The sequence below is a fragment of the Montipora capricornis genome, chromosome 5 (genome assembly GCF_036669925.1).
Source record: "Montipora capricornis isolate CH-2021 chromosome 5, ASM3666992v2, whole genome shotgun sequence".
Classification (NCBI taxonomy): Eukaryota; Metazoa; Cnidaria; class Anthozoa; order Scleractinia; family Acroporidae; genus Montipora; species Montipora capricornis.
The window spans coordinates 4,449,238-4,467,393 of NC_090887.1; the positions used below are offsets into that span (position 1 = coordinate 4,449,238).

The window sequence follows — 18,156 nt, forward strand, 5'->3', positions numbered from 1 at the left end:
TATACTTACCTTTTTTCGTTGAGCTCACAAGTATTTTTTATTGTCACAAGTATGTTTATGACGAGTGCTTCCTCGTCTTGTAGCACATTCGCCCTCAAAACGTTAACACAGAAGGGAACTTTTGTCATCGTTAGTGATGCCTGTGAAATCAGTAATGTACCAGCTCTCGTCACCAGCTATTGTAAGCAACTTCTATTGTTTTTAAGTTTAAGTCGGTGTTTCAATTGTTTAGTCTTTTGTTTTTGACTTGGGTATCGAGCCAATTACATACGTTGTACGTTATGGTCAACACGATGGTTGGGAAGTTGAAAAAATGTGGCTTATGTTTTCCAAAGTCTGATCTGTTTCAATCCTCGTCATCTGTAAAAAAGGAAGATAGTGTATAGCTTTAATTTACTGCCTACTGTGAGGTGGTCTGGAGTAAACAAACTGCCTCTGATAACTTCTTGATTGTTTCATTGTGCTCGGTACTGTAAGGAAATCTCTCGCAACCAGAACGGCTTCATGGGATTGTTTAGATAGCTTCAGTGCAGTGAGGTAGTTTTTAGTGAACAAACCTGCCTCGTTTAGAATTTTACAGTGAGACCAAATTACTGTGATATCCCCTCTTAAATCTTTCATGTCTTCATATTTCTTTTTAATTTTTATTTTTTGAAACAGTGCAGAAAGTGCCTTCCTGAATGGGACAGGTCGCCGTCTTGTCGCCTCGCTTTATCACCTCTCTGCCCTTGGTATTCTGGGAAATTTCATGTATTGGTACAACACTAGGCAAAAGACTGTTATGCGAGCTGTCAAACTCGTCGATGCTGATCCCTTGGTGTTAGCTTCTCTGAATTATCCTGTGACGGACCTTAAGGTCTTTGCTAAGGAGCGCCAGAATTGTAAGTTGCCGTCAGTTTTAGTTTTACTTCTGAGCACATCCCTTGGTAGATTTTTACTTTCAAAGCTTATACCCTTGCTTAGGATGCTAAATTGGTAGTTCTGCAAGTTGTATGTTCATTAATGGAAGGTCCAGACCTGTGCCAAAAGAACAATTTGTGATGCTTACAAAGGCTCCCCCCTCCAGCAGCGGCTTTGCTACGAGACATGGTCATCATTCGTTTTAAGTTTAATTTTGAAGAAAAATAACGTGCGGCACGAGTTTTGCTACATTATGTGAACATCCTGCAAAAGCACAAGGTGAAACTAGCAAATTTTTACTTAACTTCAAATCCGTCCAACCCAATCCATCTATAGGGTACTTCGCCCATATTGTACAACATGAATAAGATAGTATAGTGGCATACTTAGAACTCTGTTAAGTTATATTTTGAACCGACCTTTTTGTCGTCTTTGTTAAAACTCCCTAAATACCTGAAGACCTCATGCAAGGTGAGCTGATTTGTTAAATGCTAACTAAGAGATATCAACTGCCTCGAGGTACTCTGCAATTTAAGGGTACATATGAGTATCCTATAGTAATAACCACTATTAGCAGACCCAAGTCATTGTCACTATAAAACAAAATTTCTCTTTCGATGTCTTCAGGTACAGTGAACCCATGTTTTGAAGGAGGAGGCTGCTCTCACTTCTGCCAAGTCCAAGGACAAAAACCTTTGTGTAGCTGCCCTGCGGGACTTATACTTAAGGGCGAATTTCAGTGTGTGAATAAATCAGTTGTGTGTCCTGGGCAGCAGTTTGCTTGTACTGATGGCAAATGTCTGGCGGATTCATATGTTTGTGACAAGCAGAATGATTGTGGAGATAGCTCAGATGAGTTGCCTGCTATGTGTGGTTAGTTTTGCTTTATTTAGGAAAAAACATTTCATTATCTTTCAGGTAATGATATGCGTGCACAATATTGATATCCAACACAGTGTCCCGTGAAATCAAAGCATTGGCACTGGTAGATAATTCCGAGGTGCACTCGATGAGCATGTTTTTCATCATAAGGACAAAGTGCATAGATGCCTGCATGAAAGTTAATGAACAAACATTCCAAGACCATAGTAGAGAACTTTTGTATATGTGCTTGTACATCCATTGCTTCTAAATTTGATTGAAATGTTTAAAACGTTGTAAAGGGCATGGTTTTACAACTTAATTACGAAGACAGAGAGCAGTGAACTTCTCGTTATGTTTACGTTTCAAGGCAGTTGCTTTTACAGTAAGTCCAGGAGCCATGCATGTTTTGTTTGGATAAGCACAAAATTATATTTAAAACAAAAACTTCTGATTTCATGCAAATTTAAGTGTTTTAACACCTTTCCAGATGAGTTATATATTTTCGTAGAATGGAGAACTATTTGAGATTGTTGCCAAGAACTTGCTGAATAGTCAGCCATTTGTACTTTGCAGCTCGACGACAATGTCAAGCAAATGAATTCAGGTGTTCAAGTGGCCAGTGTGTTCATATCCACTGGAAATGTGACTTTGATCGCGATTGTACTGATGGCAGCGACGAAAAGGGCTGTGCACGAAAGGTGATTGGAATTTACTTACACGATTGATTCCAGGACATTTAGGTCTTGTTCTATTGGGATTAACCATTTCAACCGCAACTGGTTTAGGGTAAAGCGGTTGAGGTTCCCCGAAAGAGGACTTTCCAACCGTTTTCGGTTGAAACGCGGTAACTCCTGGGAATAGTCGGTAACAGACTTCTCCGTGTTGACAACATGGCTGGACAGCGGTCATTGCCTGTGTTTTTTGAACCGTTTCAACATAGCTTGACGCCGGTTCAAAACGTCGATCAACCAAACTAACCGAAAATGGCTTTTCCCAATAGAACACAAAAAGACCCAAGAAACCTAAAACGGTTGATCCCAATCAGAGAACACGACCTTAGTCTCTTTTGCTTCTTCTACTTTTTTAGTCTCATTTACATCTTCTGCTCTCAAATCAGATCAGCTCCTCATTTTCAACGCACGTTAGCCCGTAAAGGCCCAAGGGGGCCCCATTGATGAGTAAAATCGTCTGGTGTTAGACACAGTAAAATCTTCAAGTGTCCACTGGTAGTAAAAAGTGTTAAGCGTTTTTCACGAGTGTTTGTAAATAGTTTCGTTCTTCAAGGTATTCGAGCAGATTTACGTCAAAAGTTAAGTCTAGAAATAAATGTAGAAGTATGTTAAGTTAAGATATTGTTGAAAACATTCCCGCCTTTGAAAACTCTGGCTAAGTATTTTACTCGAGCTTAGTTTTGCTTTGGAGATCAATCTTACCTTGTAGGGGATGAAGACAGTGTTGTTGTTTTTTTCTTTTTAACAGACATGCGCTATCCACAGATTCACTTGTGCCAATGGTCACTGCATTAATATTGAATGGAGATGTGATGGTGATAATGACTGTGGTGATTTCTCAGATGAGATAGGTTGTCCTCCCGTGATATGCCCACCCCGAAAGGCAAAATGTGGTAATTCCAACGCATGCATTGACTCCTCATGGCTCTGTGATGGCGATTATGACTGCGAAAATAAATGGGATGAGAGTGACGCCGTTTGTAACAACAGAACTTGCAGCGATAACAGTTTTCGCTGTTCGTCTGGGCGTTGTATCTCGAGGCAATGGCATTGTGATGGTGAAGATGATTGCGGTGATGGTAGTGATGAAGTATTGTGTGGGAAGGATAACAACACCTGTTCCAGTGAACAGTTTACTTGTCGGAATGGTAAGTTTCTCTTTTAAATAAATTTACCCACTGCCTTGAACAATAAGTGGAGAGAGGGGTACAGAAGGTTGTGGCAATGTACAACTTTGGGAACTGTGTGGACTACTTTCCCCTTGTAGCACATTTTCTTTCAAAGAGATCTTTGAATTCGACCGATGTAAAAATGAAATCAAAGTTGCAGTGCAAAGCTGTTTGTGATGATATCTCCGGGATAAACGCATGCCACTCACTGACTGAAAACCGTTCTATTACTCTTTAGGTCGATGCATTCCCTTGAAGTTTAAATGTGATGGTGATGATGATTGTGGCGACCGATCAGACGAGTCTGTGGCAGATCTTCACTGCGACGAGCGCACATGTGATGCAACCGAGTTCAAATGTGAAAACACGTCACGGTGTGTGCTCATGTCGTACGTGTGTGATGGGGACAATGACTGCGGAGATGCTTCCGACGAACACCCTAAAGAAGGCTGCGAGTACAAAACGTGTAAACCAAGTCAATTTAGGTAATGCCAAAGCACTCGATCTTGTAGAGTGCCTTTGGAGCACTATCGATGCAACAAACCTCAGGACGGTTACTTCCAAACAGACGAAATAGTGATGGTGATAATAAAAAAAACAACAACAGCAATAATAATAATAATAATAATAATAATAATAATAATAATAATTTCACAAGAGATAATTATGTGGCCAGGCTTACATACGTATGTTTCATCCCTGTCAAGGGACTCATCAGAGACCTTTCGGCTAACTCGTCAAACATCGCGTCTGAAGTCCCGCTAGCATCAAAATGATGGTGGCAATCTGACCTTATATCACATAAAGATTCCCAATTGCATAATCTAGTAGTAGTAGTAGTAGTAGTAGTAGTTAATAATAATGATAATGATAATGATAATGATGATAATAATAATAATAATAATAATAATAATAATAATAATAATAATCTTTATTATCTCTTTATCTTAATAATAAAGAAGGGCTGAAAGTAGTGGATCGCAAAACACGAAAGCTGATGACCATTTATCGTGCATTACACCCGCAGGCTTTGTTCAAGTATGAACTGTATTTAGCTCTGAAGTGCTAATTGGGGACACTGTACAGAAAACCTCTCAGAGCAGAGTAGAGAACCAACAAACTCAACCCACACACATGACGCCAAGTCTGGGAATCGAGCCTGGGCGGCATTGATGGGAGGCGAGAGCTCACCTACTTAAAGAAGTCCCTTTGCCCTTTGCTTTTGTACAAATTCATCTAAGCAGTCCAAGATAACAATTAACAAACAGTAAAACAGAGACGTAAACGGTTTTTTTTTATCAAAATGATGGAGAATCTCAAAAAGCCAAACATTTTATAAATTCCAGACAGATTGATAGTTGAGGCTTTGTTGCGACACAAATAATCACAGAGCTTTGTTTGCGTTCAGGTTTGATTGACAATAGGTGGTTTGCAGCCAATCTCTAGAGGCACAGATAACAATGCTGAAATGTACAATTACTGATGGACGAAGAAAAGGGGCTAATGAGAGATCTTTTGTTTCCGTCCACCAACATGGCGTCAATGACGTAACATGAAAACCACCCATTGATTGGCATTTGCGTTAGTGCGTTAGGAAATTTTGCTCTTTATAGTACGTCTTCCAGTTTAGAACTCCGTAAAAGAGTGAATCCAATGACGAATTTTTTGGGATGGTAATTAGTTTTCCTTTTTTTTGTTTTTGTCTGTGATTGGCTAAGACTGTTGAGTGAAGCTTTTGAGTCGATCACTGTTTGTAACAATGCAAAGGTGAATCAATCGCAAAATTACTTTCAACACTCTGCTCAAAATGGCTCGACAACGAAATCACACGTTTCATTGACCCTCTGCCTTATTTTTTCATAACAGATGCACAAATGGCCTATGCATACAAAAGGCATGGCTTTGTGACGGTGAAAATGATTGCGGAGACAACTCGGACGAAACCAACTGCGCCAGCCACACTTGTAGTTACAACCAATTCACTTGCGGTAATGGGTTTTGTGTTCCCAAGAGTTACGTATGCGATGGGGAAGAAGACTGTTTGGACAGCTCAGATGAAGACACGGCGATATGTGGCAGAACACCGGCCCCCTCTTGTCCAAGGGGTTCTTTCAGTTGTGGCAATGGGACTTGCGTGCCTTTAGATAAGGTCTGTGATGGAAACGAAGATTGTGTGAATGGAGCAGATGAATGGAGGTGCAAGCATGGGGCTTGCAGTCGGCCAGAACTCAATCAGGTATCTTTTGATAAGAAGAAAGTTGACATTGCAATGGACTGAAACACTTTTTTAAGATTTTCAGCGTGTACGAAATGGGAATGGAAGGGCAGAAAGAAAAGCATAAAGGAAAGATTACGAGTTACAGATTTCTTAGCGAAATATGACTACAGTCGTTGCATAGAAGCCAAAAAATGCCCAGGCGCGAATGGGACTTGAACTGATAACCATTTGCTTTCGCATGACACTTCTCCATCATTTTCTATCTCCATATGCAATATAAGGTCTTCATAATAATAGACCTAATCGACTAACTCAATGTTGTACCAAATTCAACCTTTTGGGAATAAAGCGTTTTGTTACAGGTACTTCCATATGATTTAAATATGAATGCTACATTATCATGCAAGTACAATACACAAAGAACCTTAATCCCAGGAGATTTGAATTGGGTACAACACTGCGTGAGCCGATTAGGTCTATTATTCTCTCAATCAGATTTACCTTTTACGGCACATCTAATGAAATTAGCTTTTTTTCCAGGAAAGGCTCAACTGCTCTGTAGCAAGTTATATTACTTTTTTTTACTGGTTTTATTTTTCAGTGCTCTCAGATTTGTCACAGCACTGAAACAGGATATACATGTTCATGTCGTCATGGCTTCGTGCTTCAAACTGACGGCGCTTCTTGTGAAGACATCAACGAATGCGAAAATTATGAGCTGAACAAATGTAACCACTTCTGTATTAACCTTAAGGGCCATTACAAGTGTACTTGCTTGAGAGGTTATGCTCTCGACCCAAGTGATAACCACACTTGCAAGGCTGTTAATAACAGCGTGTCACCATTCCTGGCATTTTTACGTCGGTACGAAATTCGCAAGCTCGCAACAGATGGTTCTTGGGAAGGCGAGATAGTGCGCAAGGTTCAAAACGCCTTTGGAATTGATTTTGACTGGTCCGAGCAACGTGTGTATTGGACGGAAGACCGCACGCCACCGCGTGTCAAGCGTGTGTTTTTCAATGGCACTGGTATCGAAGTTGTACTTGATACAGATATATCTCACGTTGAAGGACTCGCGGTCGACTGGGTTGGTAGAAATTTGTACATTGTGGATAGCATCCAAGCCAAAATCTTTGTTACTACACTTGATGGACGCCATAAGAAGACGCTTGTATCTGAGGGACTACAGGAACCTAGAGCTGTGGTGGTTGATCCCAGTGGTGGTAAGCTGCTTCAAATATCAAGACATTTACTAACTAATTAGAGATTGTAACCAGCCTCCATAGGGTATAGGATGATGATGATTATGCTGACGACGACAACAACGACAAACGATATCGATGATGATAATAAACAATTATTGGATGATGTTTTTGTGATATCCAGGATAATCAAGGTCGAGGTAGGGGTTATCATTCGAAGCCGAAAGCTGAGGCTGATAACCCTTACCGAGACCTTGATTATCCTGGATATCACAAAAACCGAATCTAATAATTGTTTTAATATACATTGAACGAAAAAAAAAATGGTTACGACAGTGAGTGGAACTGATAATTTATTTCTAAATGTGTAAAAATGTACAAATCAGCGGCACATAATTCGATTGACAGAAAATTCGTTAGGCAATATGTGAAAAATTGAATAAAAGCTAGTTGAGAACGTAAATGGCAATAAATAAGTCTAACTGAAGTAGTACAAACCCTGGAAGTCATGTTTTTGCTTCTTCACTGACGGCAAGCAACACAAAGGGCGCGAACTTGACATGATTACCCTTAGAAATCATGCACCGCAGTCATACTTGATGTGATTACCCGTGACCTTGAGTGTCTTTGACATGATTATTGTATAATCTGCAGCTGGATGGTGTCACAGACGCTGATTTCGAGAATTCACTGTACGCTTTCGGCCAATCAGAAAAGAGATAGTGCCTTCAATGAATAATAATTACTATTATGTTAACATTCAAATATTAAAATATGTCATTCTCACATTTAAAATTCTGTGTCAGCTTCATAACCGAAAAAGGTTTGTCGAGCAAACCTGTCTTAAGTAAAAAAAAAAGAAAAAACAGAGATGAATTTTGAAAAACTGAAAGGTTCTCAGAAACTGCAATAGACCAAATCGGCTCAATCAATGTTGTATCCAATTCAAATCTAGGATTAAGATTCTTTGTGTATTGTATTTGCATTGTTACGTAGCATTCACGTGTGCATACCTATTTATTTTATTTTTTATTTATTTTTTATTTATTTATTTTTTTATATATTCATGGCAACTGCTTTGACCTTATTCCTCAACAGGTAACTTGTTCTACAGTGACTGTGGAAACAGACCTCATATTGGGAAATGCCCTCTGGATGGCCACTCCACATGTTTAGTTATAATCAGCAAGCACATTGGTCGCCCAAATGATTTGTCTCTCTGCCATATAACCAAACGGTTATTTTGGGTTGATTCCAAGCGTCACGTGATCGAATCGTGTGATTTGAATGGCGCAAACCGTATTCAGCTCACTAAGCTAAATGCACCTCATCCTTTTGCCGTGACTGTATTCGAAGACTTTGTTTATTGGACAGAATGGCTTCCTATGGCTATCCACCGTGCGCACAGGCTCACAGGATTACAGCACACAGTGTTGTTGAATTCATCGCACAAACTCACTGGTCTCCAGGTAAGTTGACTTAATATTGCGCTTCCATTTTGCTCCCACATTTTAACTTCCCCTAAAAATTTCACTTTTGCCTCTGATTATTTTCCAGCTATAAAACGAGGGCCACTGCACGACTTAAGTTGACTGAACACAGTTTTTAAGCACTTATACTTCCATCTCTTCCATGTTTATTCCGTTTTTGCCTGGAAGCTCAAACTCGGTCACTGATAAGTGCTACCACGATAGTTTATATTTTTTTACAGTCAATGTGCTCAACAGCCTGTTACCATGGTAATGCATCTAGATCAAAACAAGGCCCAAAGGATGTTTATTCTTTAATGATGCAAGTTTCACTCATTAGTGCTTTTTGCAGCATTACTTAAAATAACAGAAATAAAGTATGTTTAACAGCTGTTATAATAGAATTTCAACAGACCAATTTTTCATAATTCGCTGATAGATGTTTTATAGTGTTCCCAAATTTTTGTCCCGTAAATTTCTGATTTTATTTATGGACGACTCCTTTGTAGTCGGGACTATTTTAATTACAAATTTTGGCAAATTACGACAAAGTTAGTAAAACGGCCAACTGCTATTGGTCTCAAATTTTTGAAGGAATGCGCATGCGTATCATTTTGCTGGGTTCCTCATTCTCGTCACCAGAGCCTCGGATCGACCCAAGGCTCACGGAAAATCTATGTCAGAGAACATGCGCCGTAGTGTTCTTATAGCCAAATTGGCTATTTGAACCTTACGGCGCCTGCTCACTCCGTGTGCGAACATGAATACACCAATTAGAGACGCTTTTGATTGTTCTTCACGAAAACCAATGGGAAGATACTTTGTTTCAGGGTTCCCCAGAGCTCTTCTCTCCCTCAGTCAAGAGAAGAGCTCTGGGGTCGAGATTGTGGGTTCATTTGAAGGATTTTCACTTCTGAAGAAGTATGACCTTTACGTAATGGAAGCGAATTTACACTGCATTTCAAAGACCATCGCGATATGGAGGAAGCAAAGTTTTTCACTGTACTCACCATATTTGTTTTTGTTTTTCTAAATCCGCGCCGGTCTTCAGTGAATACCGCTGATTGTGGAAAAACTGTGTTCAGCCACCTTACCTTTTGCAATGAGTCGTCAAAGCCTGAATAAGGAGTCTTTTGCAGTGCGTTCCTGTTTCTCGTGGCAACACATTTAAGGAATTTTAAAAGGGTACAGTTTAAAATAGTCATACCATTGTTATGTTGGGATACGTACTTCGACTATGTCGACGTCCGTATGCTTCAAAACGATTTAATACGCTAAGAGCAAAGAATGAAGTACGTTAAAACCGACTGGAAAGCACAAGCAACGATAAAAAAAATATATCACACCAAAGATTGGTTACGCATAGTGCCTATAGATTCAAATGACACATGTGTGATCAATACATGCTCCAAGGTTCGAACAACTTCAAAGTTGAATTGTCACTGGTATATCGTATCAATCACCTTAAGGCATCAATGGCAATTAATTCTCCTAGAGATGCTGTTATCATTGACGTTATAAAAGAAACCAACCAGACTTCAATGCAGGTAAAGCATCAACTCTAAGTAGATTTCATTTCCTTCTTGTTTCAGGTGATCCATCCTTTCCGTCAACCTCCCCTCCCTTCGCCATGCTCTAGCTCACCCTGCTCCAGCCTTTGTTTGCTACGGCCCAAAGGGGGTTACCGATGTGCCTGTGCCGACAACTTTCATTTGGCAAATGATCACAAGACATGCCTAGACAGCTGTTCTAATAGTGATTTCATCTGTGCAAATGATCACTGCATACCCAGGGTGTGGCGCTGTGATGGAGATGATGATTGTGGCGATGGCTCTGATGAACCTCCCTCCTGTCCACCAAGACACTGTCCTCCAGGTAAGTGTACTGTTTCATGCTTTTAGCACGATGCAAATTTTCTTGCCAGTTGCGTCACAGTTTCGTTGCGGAAGAAATTGCACGAATAGTTTCGTAGAGCAACACACCCTCGTATATTTTTGTTGTTGATAGAGTCTTTACCAGAAAAAAAGAGAAAGAGGGTTCCACTTTCCGCAGCTCTTCTTGTAACACTGCAAACAGTTTTCCAAATGCTGCATGATATAACGTCTCGTACGCAACATGCTACGCAACGTTTTGTAGCATCAGCAACAGCAAATGTTGCGCGAAACTTTGCTCAGCTAGCACCCTTCAAGTATAACTTCAATACTTGCATCCTTAAGTTAAACTTTTGTCTCAACGAAATTGCGAGATAAGGTTGACTCTTTTTGCGGATATTGATTTATTTTGATTTCTGCCTCGGTCGATTCCGGTCCAAAACGGCTTTTGTCGATCATTTTTTCTCAAAGCTGCAAAAACATTTTCAGCTTGCTTTATTGCTGACGCGTTCCTTGACCATATTAGGTATAGCAGGTATATGAACTGATAGCCTGTGTCCGGCGAGCTAATGAAAATGTTGGAAATCTGATATCCGTAGTTCAGTTTTTAATAATATCCAATTTTAGTATCACCCAACTAGTGGACTAATGCAAATCCTGCATTTTGATTGGCTACCCTACTAGAGGAAAGCGTGACGCTTTCTTTCGTTTTATTCCCAAATAAATATTTCTTCAACTTGCTTTTGCTAACTTTGCTATTGCCTTTTCTGTCCGACTAGTTGGGTGATACTAAAACAATTAGACCCTTCGTCCTCAAGGGCCACAGGTCAATAGCCCATTCAGTTTCGCCTCATGGGCTATTGACCCGTGGCCCTTGCTACGGGTCTAATTGTTAAGTAACACCTCCTGAGGAAAAGACATGATCAGAGGTCTTGGTTAACAAACAAAGCTTAAATACAAGAACGAAAAAAATTGGTTTTCTTCAATCGGTTGTACTTCTACTTGAGGTTGCGTCGTTGTGTTACACATGTAAACCCAAAAACCAAAAAATGGCTGCAAGGGCAAAAGCAACGAAACGAAAACGCGAACTTATTAGCAGATGTGATGTATTTATGAAGATAATTTAGTTTTTGTGCATTTCATTGGTGTTAACATCCTTTCGCTTGTATCGTACATGTAAACAAAACTTAAAATTAAAGGATAACCTCTAAAAAGTCTCAACAAACGAACTGAACAAAAGCCTGTTTTTACTTGTGAAAAAAATCGTTCCATTATCAGAAGGCTGATACGACAATTTTTCACTACTGGAAACATCGTCTGACGTGACTAAACGATTTTGTTTCATCTCGGGAATGTACGTAATTCTCTGTGATTATAGCGGTTTTCAAATGAGTGTCGTAAAACCAAAACCAAAGTAATTACTTTGGCCAATCAGAAAGGACGGAGACAATCCAGCAAACCAATCAAAACTCAAAGTAATTACACGTAGCCGACACAAAGCGTGATTGGTTGAAAAAGTGGCGCGAGAACTTTGAACCAATCACTGAGTGAAGTAATGCAAAACCAAAGTAATTCGCTAATTACTTTCGACACACAATTGAAAACCGCTCTACCTTGATTCCAGGAATGTTTCAGTGCGAGAATGAGACGTGTGTATCCATCATCAAAGTCTGCAATGGCCACAATGATTGCTCGAACGGTGCTGACGAAATGTCCTGCGCAGCACGACAGTGCGCACCTTTTCAATTCAGGTTTGTCCATATTGTTTAAAGAGTTAATGCCATCCAACGCACATGCTCCGGGTGGTGAGGAACCTTTTGAAAACCTCGGCTTGTTTTTTTCAAATTCCATCGAGTTTGATTAGCTTATATTCAACGCGTTCATCTTCCGAAACTTATGAAGAGAACTTTGTGCAGTGTGGTTTACATGTTTTTATTTACGTCACAGCAGTCATGTGTGTTGTGGACAGGGAGCATTGTCGATGTCTTAAAGTAAATAGGGATTATAAGCACTAAACGTTTTGGCGCACCAGTGGCTCAGTTGGTTGAGCACCGGTGGCTCAGTTGGTTGAGCATCGGGCTGTCATGCGGGAGGTCGTGGGTTCGACTCCGGCCGGACCAACACTCAGGGTCTTAAAATAACTGAGGAGAATGTGCTGCCTTTGTAATTACATCTGCAAACGGTTAGACTTTCAAGTCTTCTCGGATAAGGACTGTAAACCGGAGGTCCCGTCTCATGACCCTTGTTGGAAATTAAATAGTATGGGACGTTAAAGAACTCACTCACTGTTCGATAAGAGTAGGGGACGTAGTCCCCGGTGTTGTGGTCTAACCTAAGCTGGACAGGGGCATCTTTCACTTCCATGAAAATTAATTGTAAACTGCGTAACAAGCAGTCTGGCTAAAGTCCCCCACAAACGTATTGTAAAATTAGTCCTGAGAAGCCCCGTGGGGGAGAGACTAATAGCAAATCATTATATTGTATTGTATTGGCGCCTCGGATGGAAATTGGGCGTGAACATTTCGTATGCGAGGACAGCAGCGTAAGTGTGCCTCCTAGAATTTTTTATACTAATGTTCTCCAAAAGAGGAAAAATTCTTAGCAACGTAAATGCGGTAGCATCAAGTCAAGGCTAAAAGAAAAACAAATCACTTCCGGTTGCTGTCCGTGGTTAAAAAAACACCTCTCACGCTTAAGCTCCACAATACCGGCAGCTTCTGCAAGTACCGGAGCAGAATTTACTTAAAACAAAAGAAACAAAAGACAGAAAACAAAACAACTCCAAATAAATACTAATCCCAAGTGACCAAAAACACAATGTTTTCCCGTACTGCAGAAGGACCCACAATACTGCGCGTAGCACTGAAAACGACGGGATGTCGAACAGGTGGTAATTTTTGGTGCTGAAATATCATGAAATCCGTTTTATGAGATACAGTCACACAAGCCTAAGATGGAAAAATAGAAGCGGTCAAGAAGGAAGTGTTGTCTTAAAAAAAAAACTATTTACCACCAGGAGTGGTAATTTGACACACAAACAGGGCCGCCATTTGAAGACATCAAAATGATTTCAATAAACCCTTTATAGAGATCACGATGACGCTTAGTAAGGTTTTGTCTTGTTTAGAGGCCTTTGATGGCAGAGATAAGAAAGATTTAAGGTAAGAAAGTTGAATCGAGGTTTTGCACGGCAGCCATGTTGCATGGCAAGAACAATAGATTCTTTTTCGTATGGGAACAAATGTTCTTTGTAATGAAAAATATTTTCATTGTTCCTGCCATACAACATGGCTGCTGTGCAAAACCTCTATTCGGTAAGTACACCCCCCAGTAAATTTACCTTCAGCTAAATTGTTGCCACTCACTTTGTTTTATAATAGAAACAAAAATAGCGACTATGAAAACTCGCTATTGCGAATTTGACCTTTTAGAGAAATAGTTAGAAAATTTTAAATAATTGATAGATACATTTTTACTAAATCTTCTTTTCGATTTCTCCAGGTGCACCAACCGAAAATGCATCTTCATACCACAAGTTTGCAATGGTATCAATGATTGTGGTGACAATTCAGACGAAGTACACTGTAAGAACGCAACATGCGCTGAAAACCATCACACTTGTCCAAATGGACGCTGTATTTCCCGCAAATGGCTTTGTGATGGAGCCAACGATTGCGGAGATGAAAGTGATGAGTCCCCGAGCATCTGTGGGAACCACACTTGTGACGCTGTCACGCAATTTCATTGTAATGGGTCGCACAAGTGCATTCCTAAGGTTTGGAAGTGTGACGGGCATGACGATTGCAATGATGGGTCGGACGAGAGTTTGGAGACATGCGCAGGTATGTGACCTTTCTATGTCACTTTTTTACTTGTCTCCATGGTTGATGCAGTTAAATGTCGAAAGTAACCAGTAGTCTATTCTGGAGTTCTTATCAGTGTGTATTTTCTAACCAAGTCTGAAGGCATAATTGTTTTGCTGATCATTACTTTTCAAACAAGTGTCGTGAAACCAAAACCCAAATAGTGATCAGTTTGGCCATTCCCTTTCAAAAATAATACAGTTATGTCCTATAGAGTGTTTTCACTCACGTGACCAGCAGCCACATTGGATTACTGAACCAAAAGAAAGTATTTGCATAAAAATAGGGTTCAATTCCCGAAGGAGTTTGGTACACCATCGTTTAGGATCACCAACATGGCCGCCGTGACATCACGTGAAACACAATCGGTAATGCAATCTGCCTGTTCCATAAGGGCAATTTGACGTGCCTTAATTTTTCTTTTTTTGTTTTTTTTTTGTCTTGTTTTGTTGCTTTTTTTGGGGGGGGAGGGGGTTGGGGGTAGGGGTGGGGAATTTGCTCAGACTGAGTCAAGGGATACTTACAAAAATCACAAATGAAAGTCACTAACCAAAGCAATGGTTTTTTTCGAGCAGGGGTGGTACTGTGGTGAGAGCACTCACCTCTCACCCGCCCGTCACCAGTGTGGCCTGGGTTCTCTTCCCAGACTTGGCATCACATGTGGGTTGAGTTTGTTAGAACAGAGGCTTCGTCCATTCTTATCACCAGAGCCTCGGATCGACCCTAAGCTTTGGGAAACTCTATGTTGGAGAACATGCGCCGTAGGGTTCTCATGGCCAAAAATTGGCTATTTGAACCTTTCGGCTCCTGCTCACTCCTCGTGCTAACATGAATGCACCAGTTAAAGACGCTTTTGATTGTTCTTCACGGAACCCAATGAGAAGACACTTTGTTTCAGGGTTCGCCAAAGCTCTTCTCTCCCTCAGTCGAGAGAAGAGCTCTGGGGTCGAGATTGAGGCTTCGGCTACGTGTATTCTGCTCGAGTGGTAATTTGTTCATTTGATTGTCTTCATCAGTTCCGATTGTCCAAAATTTCGTTTTTACTTTAGATGTGTGGTCTTCAATTATAAAAAGAACCCTCTATTGTCCTTTAATACCATTTCAGTATTTTAAGCACTGAATGATGCATTGTCTTTTTTTTATTCTGAAACACTCCGTATATAAGTTAAATTTCTGGATTCCTAGTTCGCAATTTTTCATCCCTAACAACTTGTTTTATGTGAAGTAAGTACAACAGCGCGAAATTTGTAGACGTAACTGTCGTTTTTGCTTAAATATCCTCCTGCCTCAGTAGTGTAATGCATTAATGGGGGAGCGGAAGGTTAGGAACAAGACAATTGGTTAAGTACCCCTCGCGTCTAGTATAGAAATCCTTTTCCTGAACAGAACAGCTTTGAATTTGTTTCATAATTATCCTCATTTGTTATTTCTGACTTGTTACTTCCATGAAAAGCCTTTTGTCGAAGACCTTGGTGCTGTAGATTATCTTCTTCTGTACCGGGAATATCTTTCTTTTCTGTAATTAGAGATTAGGAACTTCACAGCGTGCAGCGTGTCCCCAAACAGTGTTGTGAATTAATTCTGTGCACGTTGCGTTTGCATGTACTCAGAGACTAATTCTAAGCTTCGTTCCTGTTTTAATTTTTCCTTGCTTACTTTTTAAGGGTACCAGTGTGGCCCTGATACTTTCCAGTGCCGCAATAAACGCTGCATTCCACAAGACTGGAGATGCGATTCTGAACATGATTGTAAAGACGGTTCAGATGAAGTTCGATGTCCACTTCACACCTGCAGTAACGATGAATTTAGGTTGGTTCTGTCTCTGTCAATGCAAATGCGCCTTTGAAAAACACATATGCCCTTTAGTAGAAGTAACTGAAGAATTTTGAATAACACTCCAGGGTTTCAAAAACGTGGTTTTAACAACGGAGTTGATAATGCGAATCGATTCGCTCTGACGAAGGTCTAACGCTCGAAACGCCAGAATCCCTGTACGGTGGTCAATTTACATTATCAACTCCGTTGATAAAACCACATTTTTGTTTACTACTTCCCCGCCGACGCAGCACCACAGTTTCTTTAGAAACTACCCCCTTTACTCCAGGGTTTCAGTTTGTTTTCATTGTCCCGTCAGAATTAGTTGAAACCCTTGATAATCTAAGAGTTTCCAGGGCAAGTAAATGTTTTTTCACTTTTTATCGCTTAGGTTCTCGTATAAGTTATCCAAGTAATAAAGCATTTTTTTAAAGGCTGCCACATCCTCGTTTGGCCGCTCTTTGGGTCTTGATTTAAACATTCCCTACTGAAGTTTAGGAAATGCATGATTAATCGTTCTTGCGACATTTTGCACTAACCGTTACTTAGGATGTATCAAAACCTATAGGTTTCCTTCCATGGTATTTAACGCTGGTTAGCGCTAACCATGCTTCGAACAACTCGGGCCAGTTCATTTGTATGCATACGGAATAAGTAAATCAGTGTGACTGCAGGTGTTCAAGTAAAGTATTTAAGGTTAATGTGGTCATTTTAGGCAGTTTGCTTTACTGTAGTTTGAGTTTAAGCCCCAGTGCAGTTTTCCTCACGGTTTTCCAGTCCCAGCTCCCAAACGATTTCTTACCCTTTTTGCACTGTACACCACTTGCTTTCAACCTTTATCCACCACAACTGCCATTAATCTTTAAAACGTGTTGAAATAGGGTGGAGTATTTGATCACTTTGTGGAAGTTGTATGATCTGTTACATATGAGAAACAGCTTGCCCGTGAGAAACTGCAATGATTTTGTCACTTGGTAAATTTTTGACAATACCTTAACTAATTTTGATTGAGAAGTCTTACCACTTAAATAACCCTGTACTAACATGCTTTTTTAGGTGTACTTCGGGTCGATGTATCAACAGTGAATGGTTGTGTAATGGTGATGATGACTGTGGGGATTTTAGCGATGAACAGCATTGTGTCAATACATCTTGTCGAGCCAACCAATTCCAGTGTGCCACTGGTGAATGTTTTCCGAACCTATGGAAATGTGATGGATACAGGGATTGCAAAGATGCCTCCGATGAGCAGGGTAAGAAATTTGTATTATCTTGAGTTAATATATTTCCGGGTAAGCACCTTCCTCTCCTGAGTATGATGTTAGATGCCAAGAAAAGTCAAGAGTGGCCTCCGTTGCTGAAGTTGGGTCCAACATTTCTCCCAGTGTCTGTTGTCACCCCCCTTATCTCCCTAGGCTGGGGAGACCCGAACAAGAAATATAACAAATGGCTTCCACTTTACACCGACACAATGCAGCTGGTATAAATGATGTTCACTGCGACATTTGAATCTGCTCTCATGGTGGCTGGCAAATCCACTAACAGAGTATGATAGTACAGTCTTTGTTTACATTTCTTTTTTTTTTTTTTTATGGTGGATGCACTGAATACTATAACTTCATGCTCCTAGCAACTAGTTTTAAGATCTGCAATGCTCACTCAAAGCTTATTTTTTGTGACATTTGCACGATGTGTCACCTTGTGACTTTCCCCTTATTTTAAAGTGTGCGATGGAGAGAGAAAAGGACAAGAGGTATACCGACCAACCAAATAGTCATCTTGTCGGTTAATGTCATGTGTCCATCCACAGTCTAACTGAAAACTTTTGGAATCAAAACTCGCGACCACAGAAGACCTCAGCAATACCAAAATATGACATTTTGAAGTTTGATGTTTTCTTTATTGTTTTCCCTTTCATCTTCGCTCTATTTTAAGTTAATTTTTTTTTGTAATGATGATTGTCACTCATTGTATTTAGACGAATTGATTTGATGTTTTCTTGCTACCAGGATGTCCAATGCATTCCTCAAATGCTCGGCGATGCTTACCGCAAC

The 18,156-nt window shown here is 40.3% G+C and overlaps 1 protein-coding gene across 2 annotated transcripts in view; it reads left to right on the forward strand.

Moving 5' to 3' along the window:
• The window catches only part of LOC138049180 (low-density lipoprotein receptor-related protein 1-like), a 114,228-nt gene that overhangs the window by 77,589 nt on the left and 18,483 nt on the right, over positions 1-18,156 (forward strand). For both annotated transcript variants that reach the window (XM_068895354.1, XM_068895355.1), the window contains 14 exons: positions 661-881; positions 1,528-1,773; positions 2,338-2,462; positions 3,244-3,643; positions 3,903-4,149; positions 5,531-5,900; positions 6,484-7,105; positions 8,183-8,553; positions 10,146-10,428; positions 12,049-12,175; positions 13,926-14,266; positions 15,952-16,096; positions 17,159-17,355; positions 18,112-18,156. The exon at positions 18,112-18,156 is cut by the window's right edge and continues 99 nt beyond it. In XM_068895354.1, coding sequence (XP_068751455.1) covers positions 661-881; positions 1,528-1,773; positions 2,338-2,462; positions 3,244-3,643; positions 3,903-4,149; positions 5,531-5,900; positions 6,484-7,105; positions 8,183-8,553; positions 10,146-10,428; positions 12,049-12,175; positions 13,926-14,266; positions 15,952-16,096; positions 17,159-17,355; positions 18,112-18,156 — 3,740 coding nt within the window. The remainder of the gene's footprint in view (positions 1-660; positions 882-1,527; positions 1,774-2,337; positions 2,463-3,243; positions 3,644-3,902; positions 4,150-5,530; positions 5,901-6,483; positions 7,106-8,182; positions 8,554-10,145; positions 10,429-12,048; positions 12,176-13,925; positions 14,267-15,951; positions 16,097-17,158; positions 17,356-18,111) is intronic.